The following is a 27,914-nucleotide window of genomic DNA, read 5'->3' on the forward strand; positions in this document are numbered from 1 at the left end:
CCGAAATCACTTACAAAGTAATTGGGGCAAAGGCAAGAACGGAGCCCCGTTCTGGCCCGTGTGGGGTCTTGTTGGAAGGAGAAGGATACGTTTAGGAGGCAGTGTCGGGTCACTCGATCCACTGCCTAAGTCTTGTCAATGGTACCTGGATAAACGGGGAGGTAAACGGAGGCCGATTTGTACGGAGTGCAAAGGGTCCAACTAGCAAAGAGAAGGCTCTCGTCGGCAGGCTTACCGCTTGGTAGAGGTCCACCGTTGAAGTATGGGGGCTGATGTGCACTCGGGGATCTGATTAGTAGATCAGATTAGGTGCCTGAGTACCCGAATCGAAGGAGTCTGCCCAAAGCAGTACCGGGGTGGACGTGGCCAGAAACGTGCGGTATGGTGATTGGGCGCATGGTCCCGGGCATCACAGGGGGGCCAGTGAGGACAGACTATGAAGTGCAAAATTGAATGGGGTGTAGCGGCAAGTGAAATGAACAGGACAAGGGCATGCTTATACAAACTTGCCGGACATGGCGGGCGGGGCATCCAGTGGATGAACAATAAGCCTGTATTACAGTGTATGATCCGTATAAATGATAAAAACAGTTGTCACAACAAGTGAAGTACAAACAGAGTCAATGTTGGCACAACGATTGGACAGTAATCACAGTTGAGTGTGGTTTATAAAAACAGATGTACTGTGAATAAAGTTTCCGGAATATGCAGGACAATAAAATGGGAACACATATGGAACTAAGAAAACAACATTGGGGATTCACAGTCAAAGTGTGGTACAGATAAATATTGCCTAATTGACATGTAGTTAGCAGCACTAGTCCTGTTATATGCTGGTCAGGCAGGGGAATGGACTGTCTGCAGAGATGGCCGGGGCGGGCCAGGAGGGGATGTCTGAGATTAACCATCGACTCTTGGGGGCTGGAAATCAATTGGGCTCATTGACAGATAGTTACAGTGATGCTAGAGCAGGCATACCAGGGACAGCGGAGCAAGATTGCACAGGTGTGGTTGGGTGCTGTAGGGTTAGTTGGAGGCCCTAGACGAAGTGGGGAGCCAGGGCCCGAGGGGACATCTAATGTCACGGTTATGGGCGGAGATGAACTGGACTGGTGAGGGCTTTATACTTGTATGGTGCTGTTCCATTCATCAAGCGTATTTAGTCCCTGGTTAACAGAGTTGCAGATTGTGATCCATTTAAATTCCCTGCGGTTCAGTAGGCTCTGGAGATTGCCACCTCTGATGGGTAAGGTAGGCTGTTCGACTACCTGCCAGGACATTTCGAGTTCAGTATGGTTCATTTCAACATAGTGTGAAACCCATGGAGCCGTCAGGATCTTACAGTGGATTCTACTTTTATGTTGTGTTATCCTTTGTTTGATCATCTGGGTTGTCTGGCCGATGTACACCAGGTCGCAAGGACAACGAATGGCTTAGATCACGGTCTGGGATCTGCAGTTTGTGAAGGTTTTGAGTGGGTAGGTTTTGTCATTGTGTCGAAACTCTTTCCTGTTGTGGGTGAGATCACAAACAATACAGGATTGGCACCAGTAGTGTCCTATTACTGGTGGAAGTTCCCAGGCAGCTGTTAAGGAGTCAGGTTTCGTGGACCCGGTCTGCCATATGATGGCATGGACGAGATGGTTGGCAAGATTTTGCCCACTTTGGTACGAGAACAGGGGGGGTTCATGGGAAGGACCTTGCAAAGGCAAGATGGGCCAGTTGTGAGTGATGATGGTGGACCTCTAACCACCGGTAAGACTGCCGCCCGAGAGCCTTCTCTTTGCTAGTTGGACCCTTTGCACTCCATACAAATCGGCCTCCGTTTACCTCCCCGTTTATCCAGGTACCATTGACGAGACTTAGGCAGTGGGTCGAGTGATCGACCATGCCTCCTAAACATATCCTTTTCCTTCCAACAAGACGCCACACAGGCCAGAACGGGGCTCCGTTCTTGCTTTTGCCCCAACGACTTTGTACGTTTTTTCAGCTGCGCCTCCATTTGCCTCCCCACCGCCACCCTCACCCCCAACCCTCTCCCTCCCCCTCCCCCTTCTCTCCCGGCCTCGTAAGACCTTTCCATCTGTTTACCCCCATTCGCTGGGATCCTAGGAAATTTACCGCGGACTCTGTCAAGCACCTACTGATACCATCTAGATCTACACCCTCGTTATAGGATGTATGACATTACAACGCATGCTTTTACCACGCATGCCTTTACAAAGCGGTTTTTACAACGAAAACCTTTACAACGCTGTAGTATTCACTGTTTTGTGCCACAAACGCATAGCGCTTTGGGGTGCTGGATAGTGAATAGTTTAATTTACTATTCCAACTCCAGTCCCCGTGGACACTAGGGAAGGTGTTGGATAGTAAATTAAACTTATTCCCTATCCTAGAGCGCCCCCCAGCGCAATGCGCTGTAATGGTTTGCGCTGTAAAAGTTGCGTGGTAAAGGCACTGCGTGGTAAAGGTTGCGTTGTAAAGGATGTTTCCCCTCGTTATAACATGGTAACAGGGTTAGTGCCACACTGCGCTACTGGACCATCCCAGAACACACTGGCCAGTACTCGGACCTGTAAGTTCCTTTCCTAGCCTACACACATCCCTACCCATAGCACAGCAGCTCCCTGTGCGTCCTTTCCACACTCCCCTTACCGCCCATTGCCCCGCAACCACTGTGTTCTTCTCCCAGGGAACTAAAACCACTGTGCCCTCACGCCAATGCCAAGAAGTCAACCTCCTCACTTGCCACCACCCCTTCCAGCGTACTCGCGCTCTCCATTCCACGGTTGCCGTTTCCACTCCTTATGCCAGCGAACGTGCTTTGTTTTCCCACCACACAAGGTGCTTCCATCTGACAATTGCACTCCTCCTACGCCCGTGCACATACCTAACTCCACTCCCCGCGCAAGCGCACTCCTGGCCACCACCTGGTGCAGACACACACAGGGCCTGTCCCCTCCGACCTCTTCCCTATCATTCCGCGACCGCGACAAACAATACCTTGATGTGCTAGCCTTCCCCACCCCGGTTACCACCCTGCCCCACCCCCACCCCTTCCGGCCTCGCACCCATACCGCGTCCCACACTCTCCATTATGGACCCTCAGGCGTCCTTTCCTTCCCCTGCAGCACTAACTTAAAACTGGCAACCCGGTCCTGATGAAGATCCTGACTAGATAGGATCGAAACGCCGTCGACCCTCAAAACAGCGCAACTCATAGCGCATCATCTACCTTGGTTCCCAATCCAATATTAATGACTCATTTATTGAGGACAGACCATTGTTTTTGTACATATTGTTCTTTCACGTTGTCACTTTGCGTCCTTCGCTGTGTTCACCCATTTGTCACTTGCGTCGTCACTCTTTGCTCCAATATCACCTGGTGCACAAAGCCCCCTTTGGTTGCCACTGCATTCTATGCCCACAGTGCTGCTTTAACTGTCTTGTAGAAAATGTGCTCTTAAATATATGATGCTATATGCACCTTCCAAAAAACTGAAATTTTGAGTCTCTCTTCCTTTTATCCGTGCTTTTGTAATGTCTTGTACATATATATATATATATATATATGTATACCTGCCGTTTTATTGAATCCGATTGAGATATTGTTGTGTAATACATATGTATGCCCAGATCTCAAGCTGGTCTACGGGTTATACTCCTGTTGTCTTTCCCTAGAAGTCATTCAAGCATTACACTGACCACCATTTTGTTTTCCTTGGTTTCCAGAAGACAGCCATGTCTGAGTGAATAGCCACCTGAAAACAAGATTGTAGGAATGAAAGGGTCGAACAGAGTGACCTCAAATGGTACATTCAAGGAGATCTCAGTTTAGAAACCTGTTTTTCAATGAAGCGATCATTATCCAGGATAAAAGTCAGATTTTTCAATTTGTTATTGGTGCATCAGGGACACTTGGAGCACACCAGATGGGACAGCGTTCCACTGTTTGATATACTGGTGCAACACATGAATATTTCGGAATACATTTGTATTCCATAGTGGTTGCGTGATGGAGAGGGTTTTTTGAGGTAGATAGGAGTGATTTTTTGAACGATTAAATGTAAACCCATCAACCCGAGTGCTGGAGCTGAGAGGATCAAGTACAAATTTACCGTAATAATTCATATTCTTATACACAGCAATACAGCAGGTCTGTGAGCCAAGATAGAGATAACTAAATGACGTAATTCATGTAAAGTTTTGGAATTGAGTCTTCCAGGTTGGTGAACTTACACGATCATCCTCAGAGGTTGATAAAAAAAAGTGTTATAGTAATTATGGCAATAGTATCATGCACTTTAAGGATCCAAAATTCCAAAGTTGTGATTTCAAGACCTGTAATAAAATTATGTAAAAATGTTGATTCAAAGCGTTGCATTTTCTCTACAGATGCTGGATATTTCATGAGTTTTAACACCAACTCAGGAACTGCGGGTAACAGTGCTCTTTTGGAATCTCGCATCCTGTACCCCAAGAGATCAGAGCAGTGCCTGCAGTTTTTCTACAGGATGACTGGAAGCCCCACGGATAAGCTTGTGATCTGGGTTAGAAAGGATGATGGTGCTGGAAACGTTCGCAAGTTGCAAAAAGTGCACACTTTTACAGGTATTTATGAATATTATTAAATTGATAGTTTGGAATATGAATAAGACTAAGAACGTTCGTATGTGCCGTTAATTTATCTTCCCATCATCAAGGTAGAGAATGCATTTTTTGCACATTTATAACTACATTTAATCAACTTGACGAAGACCATGGTTTCCGTTAACTGTAATCTATTAACCCCTTCGATGCTCATGACGGAACGGTTCCGTCATGAGGCACAATGGAGCTGTGCTCATGACGGAACCGTTCCGTCATGACCACACCCATTATCATTGACCCTCAGCACAGGAGGGAATATCTCAAGCAGTGATGGGGTCAATTTTCTTATGAAACCTTGATAACTAAAAATGTTTAACTAGAGTCTTTTAAGTTCTTGCTGGTGGGGGGTCTCGCGGGGGGTTAATTTAAAAATAAAATAAATTTACCTTCCAGGGTCTCACGTAATCTCTGCTCCTGACCTTCTCTCCTGCTTTCCTGCCTCTGGCAGGAACAGGAAGCAGCTTACATGGAGAAAGGCCAGAGTGCACATGACTGGATTGGTCGGCCCCAGAGGGCCGACCAAACAGTCAACGCCCTTAGCAGTGGGCAAGGCACTCCTCCCCTGCCCTGAAGCAAACCCGCCCACCCAAACCAAACACTTCTGCTTTCTTGCAGTGCAAGAAGCAGAACCATAAAATGGTGGTTTCATCATTTTGGGTTTCTGTTTCTCACACTGTGAGAAAGCAGTTGGGTGATGCTCCTCTGCCCTAGTGGAGTAGTCACCCTTGGTAACATCACAAGAAGTGACATCACAGAAAGTGACATTGCAGGACTATTGATCTTATTTGTCATCACTGAAGAGACCTAATGTGGATATCAGTAACATGGAAAAAAAGATAAATATACAAATGAAATAAGTCTATATATTTTAAAACCGTATTAAATGTCTTACATTTGTCACATTGGAAGGAAAAGCTAGGTGCAGGTCTCACAAAGATGTATATTATTTACTCCTCGTTAACTGATTGTTTCCAGATGAATGCATGATACAATTTCCAGTTCTGCCTCATAAAGGGGTGAGATCCTGTTGAGGTAATGAGGGGCGGGATCATTCAAAATATAAAATCACACAAGAGAAAACCTCTCACATCATGGATATATTTGCAAATCTCAAAAGGCTCCCTTATCTTTCTGTGCCATTATTGTGCTACCTAAGGATGACATTAATACTTCGTAATTTGTTTTAATGTAAATCCTGTCACGAGAATCACACACAGACATATGATAAGAGATGTAGGACAATCTTTTTTGTGTGTGGGCTCTTTACTCGCCAGAATTATGTTAAGTGCAAAAACACAACACATATTGTACAAAATTACAAAACACCATTGCAAAAAATAAAGATTGTACATAAATAAACGGAGACCACTGCTAAATCATACATTGACTTGAAGGTATGCTTCAGTTTCAAGGGGTTTTCAAATCAACGTTTTTGATTTGTCGTTAGAACTGTAGGAAGTAGAAGTGGCTGCCTTTAGGACTGGTGGAGCCCTGTGCGACAATGTTGGTGCCCCTCCAATGACTCGCTCTGCCACGGGTACCCTCATTACCACCCTTTAACAGTGCCCCTCAAGTCTCCAGAACCACATTCTCGCTCAGATGCATTTATTTTGATTTATAGCACCACTGATACCAGTGTAAGGTGTCAGAGAACTTTATATGACACATTACACAGAGACAATCAATCATACATGTATAAATCACAATAGGTAATGTTACATAAGACAAAGGACTAGGAGTCACATGACCATCATACTAGTAGGCAGTATAGTTTAATAGTGATTGATCTGGTGAAACACAACCTCTGAATTTAGAACGTAATACCAATGATTGGGGGTTCTCTTTAATAACCAGAATTGATTTCTGTCCAAATAATTCCTTTTTGCAACATTAGGGTAATCAAAGACTAGGGAAAAAACCATAACCCTCTAATTTATACCTTGCAGTTTGCATGCAGCTCTTAGATGCCAGTTAATAGCTTATTGTTCTAAGTTAGGATTTTGACTTATAAACTGCAAGTAACAATAGGATCTCTCTGACAAAAGCAGAAACGCACTGGCGTATTTACATTATGTGGACTTAGTGATCTGCATGGTACAAGTTATTTTCAGCAGGCACATTAATCCTCTGTTCTACCTTCCCACAAGTCAAAACTTCAACTTGACAAAACTCAATCTCTCTCTAGGAAGAACTTTAATCACCGGAGTTATCATGACATTTTTATTGTTGCCGTAAATTGCTGGAGGCCAGGAAGGAGGCAACAAGTGCTTTTAGAAACATAATATACTCACAAACATGACGCCCCCACCCGAAATCAGCGCTCAGTGCGATCTCATTGGTTGCACCGCCCTAGAGCCTTCCTGCTCAAGGGTCCTGTGACCGCAATGACAGAGTCACTGTTGCTCTAGGGTGTGCTGCTTCGTAGGCCTGCCCAAAAGACTTGAGGTGCGCTTCAATAGGGGTTGTAGTGGCCCGACCTTCAAGGTTAACCCATACTTGCCACAACTATGGCCACCTGCTGGTGCTCAGACACCATTTTTCCAAGGTATGTCGGTCCTTTTAAGGTCTAGAATGGAGAGTGGTCTGGTGGACAGGTCATGAAGGCTGAACCAGGTTCCCCAGTTCCAAATTCGGCAGCTCTGACCATAGAGCCACAATCTCTCTCTCCACTGAACACCATACTGCCCAACTGAGAGAAACTTGCGCTGCCTTCAACTACAACCCAATTGTGCCCTGCTCTAAACACCATCGAGGCGACTCAATTCAAATTAGGCACTAGATAAGAGCAATATGCTGCCTAAAAAAAAAGTGACAACATCCTGGAAAAAGCAAATACTCATAAGGAATGTAAGATTGAACGCTTTTGCATTTATTATTCAGAAATCAATTAGTTCTTTTGCATGAAAAGTTAAGGCCATGACTACAGGGCCGGAAGGGACCAGTTTCAATGTCCATTGCTTATATCCTTACAAAATATAAGCAATATGGTTTAAAAAGATCACATTCGTGAATACAGAGCCGCAATATGCTTTTTGTTTTCCAATCTGCCCATCAAGCAGGTATTACAATACATCCAGGAATGGTGCACTTCCCCACCCAGGGAAAACAATGCTGTCCAGAGAAAGACAAGAAAACAAAAGTAGCGCTTCACTGGCAAACTCTGTAAAGGTGCACTAATGGCTACAAAGCCCAGGGAAGGGGGCCCCCACACCTAGACCTTGAAGCTTGCTCTAGTGCTAAAGACCCAGGAAAAGAGGGCCCCCTCCCCTGGGCCTTCGAAGCAGTAAGAGGCTTTTCGTAAAACACTGCCCTAGTAGTTCTACATACATTTAAAATGGGAAACATCGTTTACAACGCGGTGTTTACACCGCACTCCCTTTACAACGATGCCATTACAACGCAAGTCGTTACTACGACTTGCGCTGGATGGCGCTGTTGGATAAGGAATATTGTAATTTTATTTTCCAACACCTTCCCTACTGTTACGTGGGCTGGTGTTGGAATATAAAATTATAATAATCCTCAATCTGCGCACACCAACGCAAGTCATTGTAACGACTTGCGTTGTAATAGCAGCGTTGTAAAGTATAGCGATCTAAAAGATCGCATTGTACTGACGTACATCCATTTTAAATACACATTCCCTTTAAAAAAAAGGGTGATGCAAAAGCTAACCCTAACAAAAGTCAGTTGATCTGGCTACTCCCTCCTCCACTCACCCACCTCGCCTCACCTGTGTCTGGCTGGTCCTGGAAACAAAGGGGCCTTCTGTCACTTAGCAACAAAATGCAGAAAGGGAATAGCCGGTACTTAACAGAGGTGCTGCCCCGCCCCTAACACTGTGAGCCATAATTGCTGGCCTGCCTGCTGTGTCTACCCAACACTGTGTGTCCCTTCCCCCCACCCCTGCACCCCCAGGAATGCCAACACGCCCTGACCCACAAGATCGACTTGAGATGTTTCGCATGTGTATTGTGATTGTGTGGGGAGGGGGCCCTGGAGGAGCATGTGGGCAATCTCTACCACTGGATGCGCATTGCACAATGACATCCCCAAAAGGCTGGCATGCTGCACCACTAGATACGCATTGTGCAATGACATCCGCACCAGGCTGGCATGCTGCACCACTGAATGCACAAGATATAATGACATACCCACTAGTCAGGCACGCTGCACCACTGGATGCGCATCATGCAATCACATCCCCACCAGGCAGGCATGCTGGACTACTGGATGCGCATTGTGCAATGACATACCCACCAGGCAGGCTCGCTGCACCACTGGATGCCCATTGTGCAATAACATCCCCACCAGGCAGGCACGCTGCACCACTGGATGCGCATTGTGAAATGACATCCCCACCAGGCTGGCACCCTGCACTACTGGACGTGCATCACACAATGACATCCCCACCAGGCAGGCACGCTGCACAACTGGATGCGCTTTGTGCAATTACATCCCCACCAGGCAGGCATGCTGCACAACTGGACGCGCATCGTACAATGACATCCCCACCAGGCAGGCACGCTGCACCAGTGGGCGCTAATCGTACAATGATATCCCCACCAGACAGGGACACGTGAGGTGTGGATGAAGAAATCAGGTGATCATTCGAGGGAAGGAGAGGTTGATGGTAAGTCAGTCAGCAATAGCAGGTCTGTTGTGGATGGTCCGGAACCCCGAGTTAGGAGGAGGCATGCGTGGCACAATGATTATGTGTGCGATTTATTGTGCACACTTCCATTGGATCCTCATTGTGATTATAATGTATTATTTGAGCTGATGTTTAGTCATTTTTGTGTTCGTTTTTTTCATATTTTACTGTTACTGAACTTGTTTCTTCATTTTGCATTGTCGTACATTGTTTTGTATTCCTTCACTTTTGTTATATTATTAGAAATGGAGATGTGTTGTATCCTGGCAACATGTTAGTGATGTCTGAGTCTTCCATTGTTCTGGAAGCTTGGAGAGAGCTGGGTCAGTTGCTGCCAGAAAAGGAGGCTTCAGGGGTTATTCCAGTTATCATAATAAACATTTCCTCAATCCTACAAGTGTGTCACCCTTCTTAAAAGTTACCTGATCTAAATGAACACAAATAGAGCAATTAAAATGGAAATCCTATGTATTGTAATCTGGTGGTCATGTAAAGTACCATAGGGCCTTTGGGCCAAGTTCGCGTTATATAAAAACAGAAAATAAATTCAGTACTTTTCCGAGTAAATAGAATCACTTCAGGCATAATGAAAAATAGAATCGCATACAAGTCACCTAAAAATAAACCTATTTAAGAATGTAGGACCGCAAGTTTGACTCGGTTGCTGCGAGATAATCATCCTCTTCTGCAGCAGTTGTGTCTCTTTTAGGGATTTACTTCTCATGAAAAATTACTCACACATTTGAGCCTGAACCAGCAACGAAAATAAGAGTTTCAAGGATAAATAAATGTTATTTTAGCCAGAAATATATGTTAAACAAAGTTCTCTGGTTTTTCTTCTTCAGGTGACAACGATCACAGCTGGAAAATTGCCCACGTCACTTTGAACGTGAACGCAAAGTTCCGGTACGTCTTCCAAGCCATAGAGGCCTCACCCGGAAACGCTTCTGCAAAGATACTGGTCGATGACATCACTCTGACGGAAACGCCGTGCCCGGGTGCTGTCTGGCAGATTCGGAATTTCACTCACATTCTTCAAACCACCAAGAAAGGAGACCTCGTGAAGAGTGCTTGCTTCTACAGCCCGGAAGGCTACGGCTTCGGGGTCAACCTCTACCCCCATGGCCAGAACTATTCTACCTACACTGGGTACACTGGCATCTCTTTCCACCTGTGCAGCGGGGAAAACGACGGGATCCTGGAATGGCCGGCCCTGAACAGGCAGGCGATTCTGACAGTGCTCGACCAGGACCCCGACGTCAAGCTCCGGATGTCTTCCAGCAGGAGCTTCACAACTAGCAAGGACCACCTTATAAATGGTAAGTAATGAGGCTGCAAGCAGTGGCCAACAAAGGCTTGAATCCACAAAACTATGGTGTATCTTTTAGTGACTATTACTTCATTTACTTTGTATCTAATTTTGTCAAAGTAACTTTGTATGCAGTCATCATTTCATCCTTAATCCAAGGTGGTGGAAATATAAACCTACCAGCAGAAATGTTTAAGCATGTCAAACTTTCACATTTGTGTAATAGGTTCCCACTAACTGCTTCAACATAGGCTTATTAAGCCTCTGTTTATTGTTCCCAAATTTAAATGTATTGGGAATCGGGCCTGCCTTTCATAGTTCAGGCTTATCATTGTATCCTACATATGCTATAGTTCCATAATACACGTAGAAGCTGAAGTTGCTGATGGACTTGATGAACAGCGACACGCAAACAAATCTGAAGTATAATCTCCCCGTCTATCAATCTATCTATCTATCTCTGTTAGGTTAAATTACGTGGTATGTTATGATATCTAGATTTGTAAAGGGCACTCTCACTTGGGAGGATATGCTGGCTGTGAGGAGATGTAATTCTAGACAAGCCTAGAGGCTAAGATAATTACTGGAAAAGTCAGGTTTTGAACTTCTTGCGGAATTAAATCAGTGAGTTTTAGGAGCGATGTAGGATATATATATGTATGTGTATATGTACACAAACACACATACATATATTATAAGCAGTTGCTGAGAGCGGGGAGAGGCCATATAATTCACGAGACGCAAGACCTGCCCCTGCCACACAATTTGAACAATTTGCAGATTTCAACAAGAAATATTGTTTCTAGCTCAAATCAATGAAAATATTACTACCAGAGTTTGTGCCACCTAATTTGTCATTTTTTAGTCATAATTTAGATAACCTTTCTGCATATTTTGGTTCTCTATTTTCTCCATTGCTATTGTCCTCAGCCCTGCAGAGAGGCTATGGTTTGTCATAATCATTGTGCAACCCATATTTACGCTTCAATAATTCTTATAAAAGCACCCAAACATTTATATGGAAAAAAATATCTATTTTGTAAAACTCGAAGTACCCAAATGCAAAGGAACTAGGGGCCCGATGTAGGTAATTCTAAATTACCACTTCTAAAATACTGAATCATACCGATTCGGTATTAAAGAAGTGGTAAATTAGAAGGGGGGAAATGTAGGTATTTTAGATTCGGTAAATACCGAATTGTTAAGATTCGGTGTTAGGATTCGGTATTTACCGATTCTGTAAATACCGAATCGGTAAAGCCCATTGATTCCTATGGGCATTGCAGCCCATAGGAATCAATGGTCATTACCGAATCGGTATTTACCGATTCGGTAAATACCGATTTTTGCAAGGGTGCAGGGGGTGTCACTTCGACACCCTCTAGCACCCTGAATTCAGGCACGTGTGCCATGTGGCACACAGACATGCCCTAAGGGCATGTCTGTGTGTCACATGGCACTGGTGTGCATGCACACATGTGCATGCACACCTGGATTCTGTATTTTACCACCCAATTGGATTGGGTGGTAAAATACCAATTCGGTAAGGCCTGTGGGACTCAGTAGAGTCCCACCTACATCTCCAATTTACCGAATCAGTAAAAATACCGATTCTGTATTTTACCGATTCGGTAAATTTACCGATTCGGTAAAATAGGCCAGCTACATCAGGAATGACCATTTACCGGTCTGTAACGGCCGAAATCGGCCGTTACCGGTCGGTAAATGGACACCTACATCGGGCCCTAGATCTGTCAACAAGATAAGAGAATTACATATTCGGTAATCTGGATCTCTGGCAGAATCTGAAGTAAATCAGCTTGTCTCTGCTATGTTAGTATGTGTGTCTCTGTACCAATGCCACTGTCTGTGTTTCAATGAAATATAATAGCAGCTGACCTTTCGGGAGCGCACAAGAATGCTGTCAACAGAAGTAAGTGCCATATTTTCAATAATGAGACACACCGCCACATTGCTGCTCTGTTGCAAGCAAGGTGCTTTGACTGAAAATTTTGTAAGTCAGGGATCCAATACTACCAGGTAGGTCCCACACACAGTGTTATATCTGTGAAGCTTAGGGTGGTTTTTTTGTTCGCCGTCCTATCTGCTGAATTTCTATTTGTTGGATTTAGGACTTATGCACTTTACCACTGTTAACCACTGCTTAATCCCTAAAACATAGTAAGATTACTTACACCTGATTGGCATATAGGTCCATAGTAAAGAGGTATACTATACATCCAGGGCCCGTAAATTAAATGCTACTAGTTGGCCTGCATCCCTTATTGTGACACCACTTAAGTAGCTCCTTAAAACACCTGAATTCTGCCATTGCAGTCTGAATGCAGTTTAAATTACCAATTTGACTTTGCAATATAACTCCCCTTGCGAAGCCTTAAACTCCCCTTTTATTGCCTATGTAACCCCTAAGGTAGGCAGGCCTAGGTAGCCCCTTGCGCAGTGTGCATTGTAATTAAAAGGTTGGATATATACTTTTACGTTTTACATGCACTAGTAGTGAACAATTCTTAAATTAGTTTTTTACTACTGTGAGGCTTACCTCTCCCATAGGATAACATTGGGTTGCCATAAGAATTAACATTTGATTGGGAACAGGTAAACGTTTCATGTTTGGTGTCAGAGAAATTGTAATAAAAAATCCTCTTTATTGGCAAAGTCAGATTTTAAGTTAGAATATTGAGACTGCCAATTTAAGAAATTTGGAAATCTCTAGATCACTATCTGAAAAAACCCAGTGCACTGCTCTGGTCACTCCAAAGAGTGTACAGTCGTTTCAACAATTCTCAACTAATTACTACAGTGTTTGACAAAAAGAAATGCAATATTTACACAAGACAACAATCAGCATGACCATGATAACATGTGTTCAGAAGTCTTCAAATGTTGTTTTGATGCTTCTTTATTAATTGTTCTTAGGAAATTGTTGTAATGAATCACAAAATCAGAAACAACAGCATCGTTAGTTCAACTTTAAAAATCCCAATGCATTTTGGGCTTCAGAACACGCCCTTCGTCAAGGGGAATCTAAGAAATAATTCCGCAAACCATTACTAGGGTCAACATATTGTACAGCGGGAACTCATAGGCTTACAAGAGAAGTGTGGCTCACTGGTTAGAAGAGGCAGACCCTGAAGCAGAGGTTGGCCCGGGACCAGGGTTCAATTCCTGATGTGGCAGGGTCTTGGGTCAATGTCTGCGGACTCGATAATTCTCGCCTAGGTGCCTACGCTAACCATGGGTCCCACTCTGCAACTCTGGGCAATAGCTTGCTTAATCTCCACAACGTCCCTAGCAGCGCCGGGGATGCCTGGCTTCACCTTGGGGGGGCCCTCTCACAGGCAAAGCCAGGACGGGTTCCCCAGCGGTATACAGCGCCAGGATGCCCCGAGTGATGGTGTAACAGTGCGCTTTACAAGTATACATACATTTACATTTACAATTGTGGCTAGGAAGTGACAACAATTCTAACAGTTTAAATGAAACCACCATAATGGAGTGTGGAGTGGTGTGGCTTACTAGTTAGAGGTGGCAGACCCGAGAGCAGAGGACGGCCCGGGACCAGGGTTCAATTCCGGACGCGGCAGGGTCGTGGACCAGGGTCAGCGGACTCGATAATTCTCGCCTCGGTGCCTACTCTAACCAGGGATCACACTCGGCAACTCTGGGCATTAGCTTGCCTCATCTCCACAACGGCCCCCCACATATGCCGGGGATGCTTGGTTTCACCTTGGAGATAACCAGTAGGGACCATCTCACAGGGAAAGCCAGGACGGGTTCCCTAGCGGTCTACTGCACAGAGATACTCCTTCGGGAGTCGATTCTAGCGCGTTACAAACCCACAATTAATTAATTAATTAATAATGGATGCCATACAAAATCACAAGCTGCATAGATACCAAACCACCATAAGGAACAGAGTCCAGAATGAAAGAAAAGGAAAGCAAAAGTGAGCATACAAATAACCATATGGCCGAGTGCGCAATAAGCTGAGAAGTGAAATGAAAATGCAAGTGGAGCTAACTGGTGTGAGGGGGACTAAGAAAAAGGTGAACAACTAAAAAAAGAAAGGGGAAAAAAGGGGAAAGAATTGAAACAGGTCTTACCCAATCAAGGTATGGTCACTCAACTGGAAAGCTGAGTGAGCAACTCTAATAAAGAACAGTATGACCACAGTCGGACCGCGCAGGGGCGCAACCGCATTATTAATTAAGCAAGCTGTGGAATGAAGAAAATGAAAGCTTGAGAATGACAATGAGCATCAAGAAGGCAAGAGCAGAAGGCAAAATCTCAAAGGGTTCACCCGCCAATAATATGAATAAAACTTCGGGGTCAAGCAGAAAGTTCAGCAAGTGTGGACGGGCTGAAAAATGAAAGAGCACTGCTAAACATGCTATCAAACGAGTAACGATATTCAAGTACGAAGGACTCACCAAAAGGCGGGAAAGCTCAACGGCATGAAAGGAAGCAGAGGTCTCAGTTATCAAAGCGGGAGTCTCAGTGATCAACAAACGCTACAGCCCACCACTGCGGACCGGCGTTTAATCAAGAGGGAGACATAAACATGAAAAGCGGACTGACAAGTGTAACAAGGGAGGCAGCCATCTTAAAGTGGGGAAAACATTGAACCTAATGAATACCGAACCAGCACCAGAAGCTTAGCGGAAAAAAAGTGTGAAACACTGAAAATCATTATGAAAACAGCCTTGTTATCAAGAAATGGCCAATAAAATGTAGCACTGCAGGATGTGCCCAGCACAGAACGAACAGTCATTTTTATATACCAAACAACAAAGTTGTACAGTTGCCAAACAACTATTACAGTTTCAGGTACAAAAATACAATCAGTAATACAATCAATCAGGAATGTTACATAAACAAAAATTTCAAATGTCAAAAAAGCATTAGAAAAATACCATACAGATACTGACAGCATGACCAAGACAACAGAGTTCGTATCAATGTATGACATTATAAAAAACATGCTAGTTCAAATTTATCATTAAGCCCAGATGGGGCCAGAGATTGCATAGACCATATCCAATATGTTTCACGTTGAGAGAGAAATTTGGACACATCGCGATCTGGGCGGTGTTCAACCAGCTCAAGCACCCCGAATCTTACTTGAGCAATGTTGTGCTTGTGGGTGTGCCAGTGTTGTGCAATTGGTGAACTAGCTGTGTTAGTTCTAATACGACTCTTATGTTCAGTGATGTGAGTGCGCAGAGATCATTCAGTTTTACCTACGTAAAATAGGTCACAAGGACATTTGATGAAGTACACTACATGATGACTATTACAAGTAGCATTAAACTTCAGATAAATTGGCTTTCCTGACCTAGGATGATGCAAATGCTTTCCAGTAATTGCATTATTACAATTATAACAATTCATGCACCTCATCATACCTTTAAAAACAGCTGGTGATTTAGGTTGAGGTTTATTGAGAATTTCTTTGAGGTTCAGGGATCTCTTGTACGTAAACATCGGGGGTTCAGAAAACATCCCTTTGAAGTCAGGTTCAGATTGTAAAAGAATCCACCTATTAAGTATAATGGATTTTAGCAATTTAGACTGGGTAGAGTAGGTTGAGACAAATACTTCTCTTAGAGATGACTTTGACCTGCAGCTTTTTTTCAGTAAATCTTCACGATTCAGGGCAGAAGCCCTGCTAACTGCCTGATCTAGCACTATAACAGGATATCCCCTTTGTGAGTATTTTTCTTTGAAAACATCAATCGTCTGCATGCCAGTGGACTGATTGGAATTTATGCGCTTGATACGCAAAAACTGCGAAAAAGGTAGGTGACGTTTTAGTGACTACGGATGAAAGCTCTGATACGCAAGTGCGTTATTACGATCGGTGGGTTTGGTGAAAATGGAAGTCTCAATGACACCATTGGAAACAGTAAGCATGATGTCCAAAAACGGAATGTGTGCTGAATCAATGTGGTGAGTGAATTGAATGCGTGGATTAATCAAATTGAGTTGCAAGATGTTATTTTCAAGATCAGAACGTGTCCCTCGCCATATGATGAGGATGTCTTCAATATAGCGTCTGAAATGATGAGGTTCATGGTCCAATGTGGTTGTGACAGAATATGTTCATGCTCATATTTCATCATAAAAATGTTCGCGTAACTCGGGGCCCCAGAAAAGCCCATTGAGGTACCATTGGACTGAAGAAAAAAACGACCTTTCCAGTGAAAATAACTGTGAAATAAACAAAAATGAAGTATTTCCAGTAAAAAAAATGCGATTGGCTCTGATGTTGTCAGTTCTAAGTAGTGCCCATTCGATGGCCTCTATCCCTTCAAGGTGAGGGATGGAGGTGTACAGTGAAACGACGTCCACTGTACACAACCATACCTCCTCATCAGTAGGTATGGAAATGTCTCGTAAGATGTTAAGTAAATGGGTAGTATTCTGAATGTATGTTGAACATGATTGCACAATCAGCTGAAAAAAAGTATCAAGGTAACGTCCCAAGGAGATTTTTAAAGTTGAACCAACGATGCTGTTGTTTCGAATTTTGTGATTCATTACAACAATTTCCTAAGAACAATTATAAAGAAGCATCAAAACAACATTTGAAGACTTCTGAAAACATGTTATTATGGTCATGCTGATTGTTGTCTTGTGTAAATATTGCATTTCTTTTTGTCAAACACTGTAGTAATTAGTTAAGAATTGTTGAAATGACTGTACACTCTTTGGAGTGACCAGAGCAGTGCACTGGGTTTTTTCAGATAGTGATCTAGAGATTTCCCTATTTCATGTATCAAGGCTTGCAGGGCCTTTTACATGGTGTATGCGAGTAGTTGACTAGCAGCATTTCTATTGCTTAATTGTATAGTTTACTAAGTTAGGTAATTGAGTGCATTACAGCTGCCTTCCTTTCATAATTTAAGACATTTGGCATTTATTTGGTGCCTTCAGCCTGTTCTTGGCTCACATGACTGGGTGTAGTAGTTGGACTTTCTTTATTTCTTCCAGACAGTCACACAATAATGGGGTTAGGGGTGACTGGACGGGCCATCATTGGCAGGATGGTGGGGTGGTGCTAGGCACAGCCCCACTTGCAACTGAATAGACTGTGATCTGGCAAAGGACTTGTCACTCCTGCAATATTAATGCAGCAAGTTTGGAGCCAGTGCAGGAGCATGGATATCATTTGAGGATATCAGGGGTCGCAGCTGCAGCCTCTAATTTGCTGCATGCTACTCCTGGCACTTTCTTTATGCCACTGGCCTCAGAGGAGGCAACAGTTTGCACCCTTTGAGGCCAGGGGTCGCATAGGAAGTGCCAGGAGTAGCAGGGATGAGTTAGAGGTCGCAGCTGTGACCCCTAATATCCTGAAATTACATCTATGAGCAGGGGAAGGAGGAAACTTCAAGTGCTTCAAAAGAAAATCTCTAGAAATATCTCCTATTTCAAAGAAGGCACCAGATAATAAAATAGGGACACTCCAATAAGAGTACGAAGTTCCTCTCAAAGAAAGTAGATACAGTCATCAGATGTGGAATATGCTCCAATAGAAGTAAGTGCCCTCACACACCTAAATGGGTGTCATGCTTCGTCATCGGTCGAGCTCTTCGTCGGGCCGGCGCTGCAATGCCCGACGGGCTCCCACGAGGGGGCACTATAACAGAGATCTTTTTATAGAACTGCTGTTTGATGAAGTGAGGGTGTGTATGCTGAATATGTAGATTGGTTGGAAGTGGTGTGAAAAAGGAACACGTGTGTTAAAATAGACTAAGTGGTCCTCCATGTCTGATTAAAATGGCGATTGCTATTGAAGGATATAATGGTCCTAGATGGCTTAGTGGGTCTTAATGGGTCAACATGTTTTTTGCCATTTGGTGTCAAATATGAACATGTGGTAATTCTTCAACCTAGACATACCCTCATTTACACAGTGTTAGGAATCTCTGGGTTTGCATTCTCAAGAGGAGATCACCAATCACTAAACCAAATTATGGTAAACCTAGTACCTCTAATTAGTAAAAGAAACTGTCCGAAAACACCAAAGAAAGAGACATATCAATACAGAGTAGTGATTCACAATTAATTGTATTTTTGGTAAGGCATGTAATGCAATGTCAGAACATGCCCCTTGAAGGCGTTTGTGCAGCAAGCACTGTGAGACATATATTTTAAAACAGTAACACCTTCACATAAACATGTAACAATTGTGAAGTCACAACATTAAAATCACTTGCCCTGTGAAGAGTTCTATATATTGAATGCTATCATGGAACCACCCACTTTCATGATAAGATGTGCCCAAAGAACAATTTATTGACATTCTTACCACAGTACGCTACTTAGCGTTTCCTCTGCCGTCACTTTCAGGGGCATTATTGATACCCAAATTGGGTGAATCCATGATGCCCATGTTTGATTCATTTTGTCTTGGATTTTGCACAAATTACAATTGGGGGAAGCAGTGTGTCCTCGTCAATCTAAACAAAAACTTTGGATGAATGCAAACATATTTTTCTGTCTCAAAAAGCACACATTGAATAGTCCCTGGCACATAAGGGAACTATTCTGTGTGTGAGTGAACTCTTTGTGAAAGGGCAGAATGCCATCACTCACAGTGAAGTCAACCAATGGCTGGAGTGGCCTGACCATTGTCCCATGCTGTATGTTGTAGTGGTCAAAAGAAAAATGTCAGTGACACAATAACATGCCAATGGATGAAGAGGGCTGGCTGAAAGCACTTTTAAGAAACAAAATTTTAGTGAAATCAAAATGTTTTGACTAACACTTGTCCTAATTAAAGATGAGGTTTAATACAATGTAAGAGAAGCACCTTATTGCAGATAACATTTCATCTGGTGAGAAGGCGACCGCTTATCAACGGCCAGTTTGTGGAAAATGCCAGGCAGGCTCAGCCAGGTTACCATGCTCAGTCAGGCTAACCTTCCATGATGTCATAGAGATTTGTGAACATTCTAACAAACAAAATACAACATTTACTCATTAGATGCAAATTACACAAAACATGCACATTCCCATTCAAACATACAACTGGCAAGCTGTTCTGTTCATTAGTTTATGCAGTTTAATTTACGTTACCCAGAAAAATGCAATATCAAACAAAATAAAAAGAGTCCAAATAAGAATAAGGAAATTTATAGCAATGTACTGAAACTAGCTCTAGAACACCTCAATAAGTAAAGATAGGGATGCATCACATAAAGTAAGCAAGGAAATGTTAAAGTAAGACAGGTATCAGCCACCTTTAGTGGCTCACTTTTGTCTTAAATTGTTGAAAAGCTAGAGGAAGTGGGATTTTATCACCTTATACAGTCGCAATTTGTTCTTTGCCACTGGAATGTTAAAGGAAACTGTTGCTTTGGCTGGAAATGATTACCATATTTAGACATCTTAAAAGAAAATAAAAGAACATAAGTCAACTACATCACACAAAGCATTAGCTTCATATACACAGCAGAACACTTCCATCTTTGGTTGCAAATTCAGTAGTTAGCTCACCTTTCTAGTGACGCAGCAATCTAAATATAATTATTCATCTATATATTAGAAAAGGGTCTTAATCCATTTATCAGTTTTAAAAAGTGCGTGGTTCAAAGCAGGAAAAGTCGTTAAGGTTCAGCCTGATGCCTTTTGACCAGCTCACTGGCCATAGCAAATATACAGTCAACCATATTGGGCAACATAACAATACAATGAAAAAATAAAGAGTACAGCATTGACAAAATAGTTAAGGTAGAACCCGAAATAGGAACCACAATATACCATAAGAACACAATGAAATAGTGCAGCACAAAAACATATCAGCACAACACCAATATAATATATTTCCATCACATCAAAATGCAGCACAGCAAAAAAAAAGAGAACCCAAGCCATAGACCCACACTGATTCTTCTGAGAAACAATAAAACACAGAAGACATTTAGGAAAATATTAACATCTTCTGCACTACATTTTTGACCTGCAGGTTCACCCCCAATCTTTTTTGCCTTTCCCCTTCTGTACCCCCAGAAGTTTCTTCCACTTCAAATTTGGCACCAAATATAAAACATAGGATCCTTAGACTCACTCTTCAGTACAGTCTGGGACCTTTGGATACTACAGAAGAAGGACTGACCAGTTGACCAGCTGCACTGGAACAACTTGGACCTGCAACTGGACCTTCCTAAGGGCTGCCTTGCTGTCGTAAGAGTGGACCTGCACCCTTCATTTTTGGCTGAAATGACTTCAAGTGTCAGCTGAATGACTTCCAGAGCTACAGGGACAGAACAAGCCCAAAAGCCTCTGTGCAACTGCCCAGCTGAACCTGCTGCACTTGACCTGCAACTGATTTTGCAGGAGCCTTGCTGGCCTCTGCTGGAGTGAGTTCCTGCTCCCCAGGAAGTATGGTCCCTTTGTGTGGCATTAATTAAGCTCCTCCCTGGAAAAAATGAGAAATATGGAAGAGCCCTGAGATAGCAGAGTAGAATCTTATGATCCACCATATAAAAGGCTGCTGACAGGTCAAGCAGTATTAAGGGCACGACCTTTGCTTTGTCCAGTTTTTTCCTTAAATCGTCAATCACTGATGGTAATACTCACAGTGTTGTGTTTCGGCCAAAGGCAGGCTTGCTGTGGGTGTAAGGAATTTGAGACATGTAAACATGTACATAATTCCAGTGTTTAATGTGATTCTAGAATGTCTGTGAAGAAAAGCAGCAAGGATATTGGTCTATAATTTTTCAATGTATCTGGGTCATCCATAGTTTTTTTTTAAATAATGGAACAACTGCAGCGTTCTAAAACATATTGAGAACACTCCATAATTGTTAAGACATATTTAACAGGGAGGTAAGGTACTTTATCATGGCTGGGGCTAAGACCCCCATAATTCTATGGGGACAAGGATCAAAAGGTGATCCTGATTTTATTTTGATCATCAATTGTAATAGTCAGTCTTCCTTCAAAAGGGGAACTTTCTCTAATGTAGACATGATCGCCATCTCCATGCTCATGCCCGTGTGTCAGACTTGGCTACTTTCTTCCTGCACAGGGGGGAGCATTTTGTCTGGCTTCCTTGCAATATCCATTTGTCTAGCTTGTGGAACCTCCGTGACAGATTCTGTAATCAGCCGGATATTGTCAATGCAAAACGCAGTTAACTCATTTCAGTGGGCTTGCAAGATAGTTACCCCATGTCTAACCTTGTCTATTGAGGAGAGTTCTCCCGTGATTTTAATAATCTTCCTTTGGGTGTTGTGGGATTAACAAATTCAATTGGAGAACAATAGCAATGTGAGACCTGAATTTTGTATGACACCTTCAACAGCTCGCTGTGACCGCCAACATAAATCTTGAGCAACGAACCTCTGCAATGCCCGACAGCGATGACTGTATAAGACCCCCGGCCTGCTCTTAGCGCTCCAGCCGGTCTGCTCTTTGCGCTACAGTGATGACCATCCATGACACCCTCCCTGCTCCTCATGGCCTCCTCCACAGTGAACGCGACTCTTAGCGCTGTACTTTATAAGGTAGCTTTTTCAGCTGACCTAACCCGGTACCTGCATCCGGCCCGTGCTTAATCGCAGTCGGCCTGAGCTTTCGACTTTCACCCTGTCTTGCATGACCAGATAATCACAAGTTGCGCTTTGTGCTTTTAGGAGCTATACTTACCTTACATTTTTGAAATTGCATCTCTGGTTTGAATGGTTGGACTTTTGTGATTTTGTAGTAAAATGATTTATTATATTTTACTCTAGTTTGCTAAATTGTAGTGGGATTTTTCTTGTGTCATGTTTTCATTGTATTGTGGTTTGTGTACTGCATAAATACAATTGCCTCTAAGTTAAGCCTGACTGCTTTTGTGCCAAACTACCATAGGGTTATGCCCAGGTCAGTTTAGTGACTTTCTTTGATTCATCCTGACAAGAATTGTAGCTGTTTATGTTTATATGTTTATAGAGCGCTCGATTGCCGTGGCGTCTTGGTGTTAGAGTATGTGGACAGGATCTGTGCCCTGTATTAACCAGGGACCTATGTGGAGGTGAACAGCCATGCTTTCAGGTCCTTCCTAAAGAGCTGCCAATTGGGTTGAAGTTTCATGGCCGTAGGCATTTTATTCCATAGCCTCAGTCGGCCACCAGGAATCCTTCACAGGGGGCGGCCCGGACAGAACTCCATCACCTCCATTTTGTCTGTGTCAATTTTCAGGAAGCTACTCTTCATCCAGATCACGATCTCAGTGAGACAAACATGAATCCTGGTGGCTGTGGCCTCAGGCTGATTAGTAATGGAGATGACAAGGTGGGAATCATCAGTATATGCGACCAGGGCAAAGCCATTCCTCCTGATAAGTCTGGCCAACGGGGTGACGTAGATGTTAAACATTGTCAGGGATAGAGCTGATCCCAGCAGGACACCTCCTGGAAGTTGGAAACTATCCAATTGCTGACCATCCCAGAACAGCCTCTGCTCCCTCGCCTCCAAAAAGGAGGATAGGAGGGCCAGGGCACAGTTCTCCACCTCCACATCCTTCAGCCGCTGCACTAACACGGTGTGATTCACGGTGTCAAATGCAGCCAACAGATCTAGGAGTGCGAAGACAGCTCTCCCTCCCCCTTCCATTATTCTGTGGATCTCTTCGGTTGCAGAGATCCGGGCTGATTCGGTGGAGTGGCTGGACCGAAAACCATGCTGTTTGGTCTCCAGTAGATTATAGGCATCTAGATAGTCAACGCTTTGTTTACTGACTTTTCCAGAATGTTTGCTACTATCGGTTGGCCAGCGATAGGGCAATAGTTTTTTGGTTCGGTTGGGTCCAAGTTCGTTTTTTTACGAATAGGTCTGATGGATCCTTTTTTCCAGGTTTCTAGATAGTTGCCTGATTCCAGAACTTGGTTAATAAGAGGTGTGAGATTGTCGCAGATCTTCTTGGTGGCCAAATGCATGATGGCAGGGATTTGTTAGTGAGCCAGATTTTATGGAAAGGAGGAGTGTTTGTACCTCATCGTTTGTGATTGTCTGGAAACAGGATAGTCTACAGTGAGTTGAACGTACCGCTTGCAGTTGATCTTGTCTATCCTGAATCCCCGGAGTACTCAGAAGGTCTTTATTGACTGTTGCTTGGGTAGGGGTTCACCACCCTTAACCAATAACGCTATTTCTTACACTACACAAGTAAAGACCTTCACTGAAGGTAGTAAAAAAGTGAGGAAATAAAAAAGTCACATCAACTATCATGCACAGTCATTTTTGCGGCTGACAGGGGATATGTCTGACAACACACAATGCATCCAGTAAGTCATATAAGGTGCTCTAAAGACCCAAATCACTTCTGATATATCCCGCCAACTGGCTCTCCATACAGCCAAGACAGGGAGCAGCATGCACACTACCCTGCAGGTTAAGCACAGACTTTCTTTAATTTTAATTGTTGCTTGGCAAATAGAAGAAGGGCTGCAACTGTATTGTCTGTCCTGCTGCTGTAACTAAGGCAGCTGCAGACTGTGACTGGGGCAGTGAGTGAGGCAGCAACGTGCCCCTGTCATCTGAAATAAGTGTTGATAGTGCCCAACAACTACCACAGCCACCATTTTCATACTAAAAATTTATTTTGTGGAAAGGAAAGGGCAAAGTAAAAACATCCATAACTTTCAGTTTTGCAAAATTGATAGGGATTAACTCCTATCTATAATTGTAAATTCCGCAGGCTAACTACCGAATGTCACCCCACCCCACTAGTCCGGATTTTTGCACCTGATTGCTTCAAATAATACTTTTCAGCGAGAAGGGACCTTTCCAAACATGTCTCATAACGCACAATCTCCCTCCAGCTAAAATCAGGATTCACCCTAAAAACCAAAGTAATTGCAGACTAGTTACCTATCTTCTAATTTTAGCAGAACTACTTCAAAAAATTGTTGTCAATCAATTGCATGGGCACCAGTTAAGGAAGGTATGCGTAAAATGACGCATTGAGTTTTGTCAACAATGCACAGAAGATAATGTAAGTGCTCCCTGCCTTATTTAGCACTTTCTTTCCTATCTTCTTCGTGATTTACCAAAATAAACATGAAATAGTCATACCATGCACTTCCTCACTTGAGGAGCTAATCAATGTTTCCAGTTTACTCGAGTGTCCCCATTTCAACAATATGACATATGGTAAAGAGGTCACTTTAAAGCACTTCTGACTGGGAGTGGTGTTAACCCCCCCAAGGGGTTTATTGAGCCTGAACTGAATCTAGTCAATGCATTTATAATGCAAACTGGAAGCACATTAAGTTTTACAATGAAGACAGACTAAACATTATAATAAAACCATACAGGTTTATTTAGGGTTAAAATCATTATAGAAGGCAAAAACATTTGCTAGAAGTCAGTCAATAATCATTTATATCAAGCAATAGCATGCAGCTTAGGACAAAATGCAGGAAATAGATGAGCAGAACGAGATAGAGTTTGTCTAAATTGATGTGTGGTGATACCTCCTAAAAGTCCAGGGACAATGACACAACTACCCCCAAGAAGGGGCTTCTTTTATAATGCATTACAGAATGAAAATAATACATTCAATCGAATTGTGCAAAAGTTACATGGTTTGAACCAATCACGTTAGTCAGTCAGGCGAGGATGAGGCCCTTGTTAGTATCGGAGGAATAGTGCTTCAGTTTCTTCCTCCTGACACTGATGATTATTTAATGGAAAAGACCGACACATGTCTTTCCTTCAGCCCTGCATCTCCGCGAACGGATTCTCCATTAAGACGACTGGAATGTGGGTAGCATTGCTTGCTCTCACTCCTGCAGAAAGTATCCACCTTTATGGGCCTTCAGTAAGCTCATTTATAGACAGTCTCTGACCTATATCCAGGACTCCATTCGGGCTAAGAATGACTAATTCCCTTTTGTGGTATTACTTGGCGTAAGTCAAGATGCCAATAAGACTATTTCCCTACTTTCTTGCTTAATTGCTTTTTATTAATGAATGAATATTGGTTTTGTAAAGCGCAAACTTAGCCCAAGGGCGTGTAGGCGCGAAATGCAAAGCATCAAGAAACAGTGAGAGAGGGAACATGCTCAGGCTGACATATCTTGAAAAAGCCAGGTCTTTAAAACTTTACGAAAAAGCAGAAGGGACACCTGACTAGAAAGTTCTTCTGGGAGAGAATTCCACAGTTTGGGCGCAGCCGTAGAGAAGGCTCTACCACCCCATTTAGCCTTCTTAAACTTGGGAACTATCAATACGTTTTTATCCAAGGACCGGAGCGATCTGATAGGAGCATACTGATCGACTTGCTGCCCTCTGAGCCAGAGTCATAATAGACTTCATGAGTCAGGCATCTTACGGTCCAACAGGCAGCCAGTGCAGTAACTTGATCGAGGCCAAGACTGAATAATGTCTAGGAAGTTTCAAAACCAGCCTGGTCGCGGCATTTTGCACCATCTGCAGGTGACAAACAAGGCCTTTATTAATGCCCAGATAAAGGGCATTGCAATAGTCCAATCTGGACGTTACTAAGGCAGTGACGGCCTGCTTACGTGCTTTGAAAGAGAGATAGTGAGAGATTTTTCTGAGGATCCTGATGATCCTGAAACAGGTGGAGACAATCCTATTGACCTGAAGGTCGAGAGAGAGCATTGTCCACGATCACCCCTAAGTTCTTCCCATGAGATACTGGGCAGGGACAAACACCAAGCGTGTCCGGCCACCAGTCACTGGACCAGATTTCCTGATTACTCCCAAAAATCAGGACCTCGGTCTTCTCTCCATTCAGTTTCAGAAAATTCTCCACCATCCAAGAGGAGACTGCCTCCATACAGCTCCTAAAATTGAGGGCAGAATCTATTACACTATGTGATATAGAAACCATTATTTAGGTGTCGTCCGCATAGGACACCAACTCAAGCCCAAAAGATCTCTCCACTTTTCCAAGCGGAGCCACAAAGATATTGAAACGTTGTTGGGCTCATGGTAGAGCCCTGAGGAACACTGCATAGCAAAGGTTTAGGGGCTGAATAGAACTGGCCCATCTTCACCATCTGCGCTCGCTCACTAAGAAAGGAGGCTATGAGACCAAAGCAGTGCCCCCAACACCTATCTCTCTAAGACAAGCCTTCAGCCTGTGAGGAGATCGAGTATCAAAGGATGCGGTGAGGTTCAATAGCACAAGAAGAGTTGTATGGCCTACATCAACTTGAGCCCGGATGTTGTTAAAGACCGCCGTCAAGGCTATCTCAGTACTGTGGTGTCTCCTAAAACCATGTTGAGAACCATCAAGGAGGCGGTGGTCTTTTAGATATGTGCTGAAATGGAGATTTAAATAGGCCTCCAATATCTTGTCAGGGACGGGAAGCAAAGAGATTGGCCGGAAATGTTTCAATTCCCCAGGATCCAAGGAGGGTTCTTCAAAAGAGGTTTCACCACTGCCATCTTCCACAACGGGTGATACAATCCTTCCGAGATGGCGGCGTTCATAACTTCAATGAGGGGGGGAACCAGGATCTCCCGGCAGGTTTTTAACACCTTAAGGGTACTGGGGTCTAAAGGGGAGCCTGAATTAACACGGACCAGGAGCCTAGTCGTTACCTCCAAGGACATAAGAGGGAAGGTGAGGAGCCTGTAAGTCTCCCCCATGAGCCTAGTCCCACTGGGGGGAATAGAAGTTTAAATTCCTGACCTAATGCTGGAATTAGCTGTTCCCAACAGGGCTTGGATAGCGGAAAATTTGGCTTGGAAGAAATCCAATATTTTATCACAGAGTTCCTGCGAGACATCTGAGGGATCAGTGACATGTGGAGAAATAAGAGAATTAATGATCTTAAAGAGATACCTTGAAGATTTCATAGATGTAGTAACTCTGGAAAAGTATAATCTCTTTTCCTCCATAATGGCCAATTTATATATTAATGAATCTTTCTTATGATTCCCTTTCTTATGACACCCCTACAGGTTCCCTAAGTAAGTACCCTATTTCATTTCACAACATTTGGTGTCACTCATGGTCTATTTCCTACTGGGGATTTTTAGATTGATAGCCACAGCTCCACTATAAGGTAGGATTTTGTTAATTCAGATACTGCTTGATTCTAATTCTATTATATGTCTTTCTTTAAGAGCCCCCTTTATTGGTTTGTCCTGATGAGACCCTATATCTAATGCATAGTTGAAACTTTGTTGACACCATGCTTACAAACACACGTAATAAACCTAATTCAGGAACAGTCTTTGGATTGTTGCATCCAATAAGTCCTTTATTTATGGATGTCACTTTTTGTTTTCATTATGTGTATTTGG

General features: G+C 43.3%; 1 protein-coding gene across 1 annotated transcript in view; it reads left to right on the top strand.

Annotated features, from left to right (window-relative positions):
- Positions 1-27,914, top strand: part of LOC147707020 (meprin A subunit alpha-like) — a 90,899-nt gene that overhangs the window by 43,490 nt on the left and 19,495 nt on the right. Inside the window, exons 10-11 of the mRNA XM_086926245.1 lie at positions 4,399-4,614; positions 10,153-10,626. Of these exons, the coding sequence (XP_086782371.1) occupies positions 4,399-4,614; positions 10,153-10,626 (690 nt within the window). The remainder of the gene's footprint in view (positions 1-4,398; positions 4,615-10,152; positions 10,627-27,914) is intronic.

This window comes from Lissotriton vulgaris, chromosome 6, assembly GCF_964263255.1.
Source record: "Lissotriton vulgaris chromosome 6, aLisVul1.2, whole genome shotgun sequence".
NCBI lineage: Eukaryota > Metazoa > Chordata > Amphibia > Caudata > Salamandridae > Lissotriton > Lissotriton vulgaris.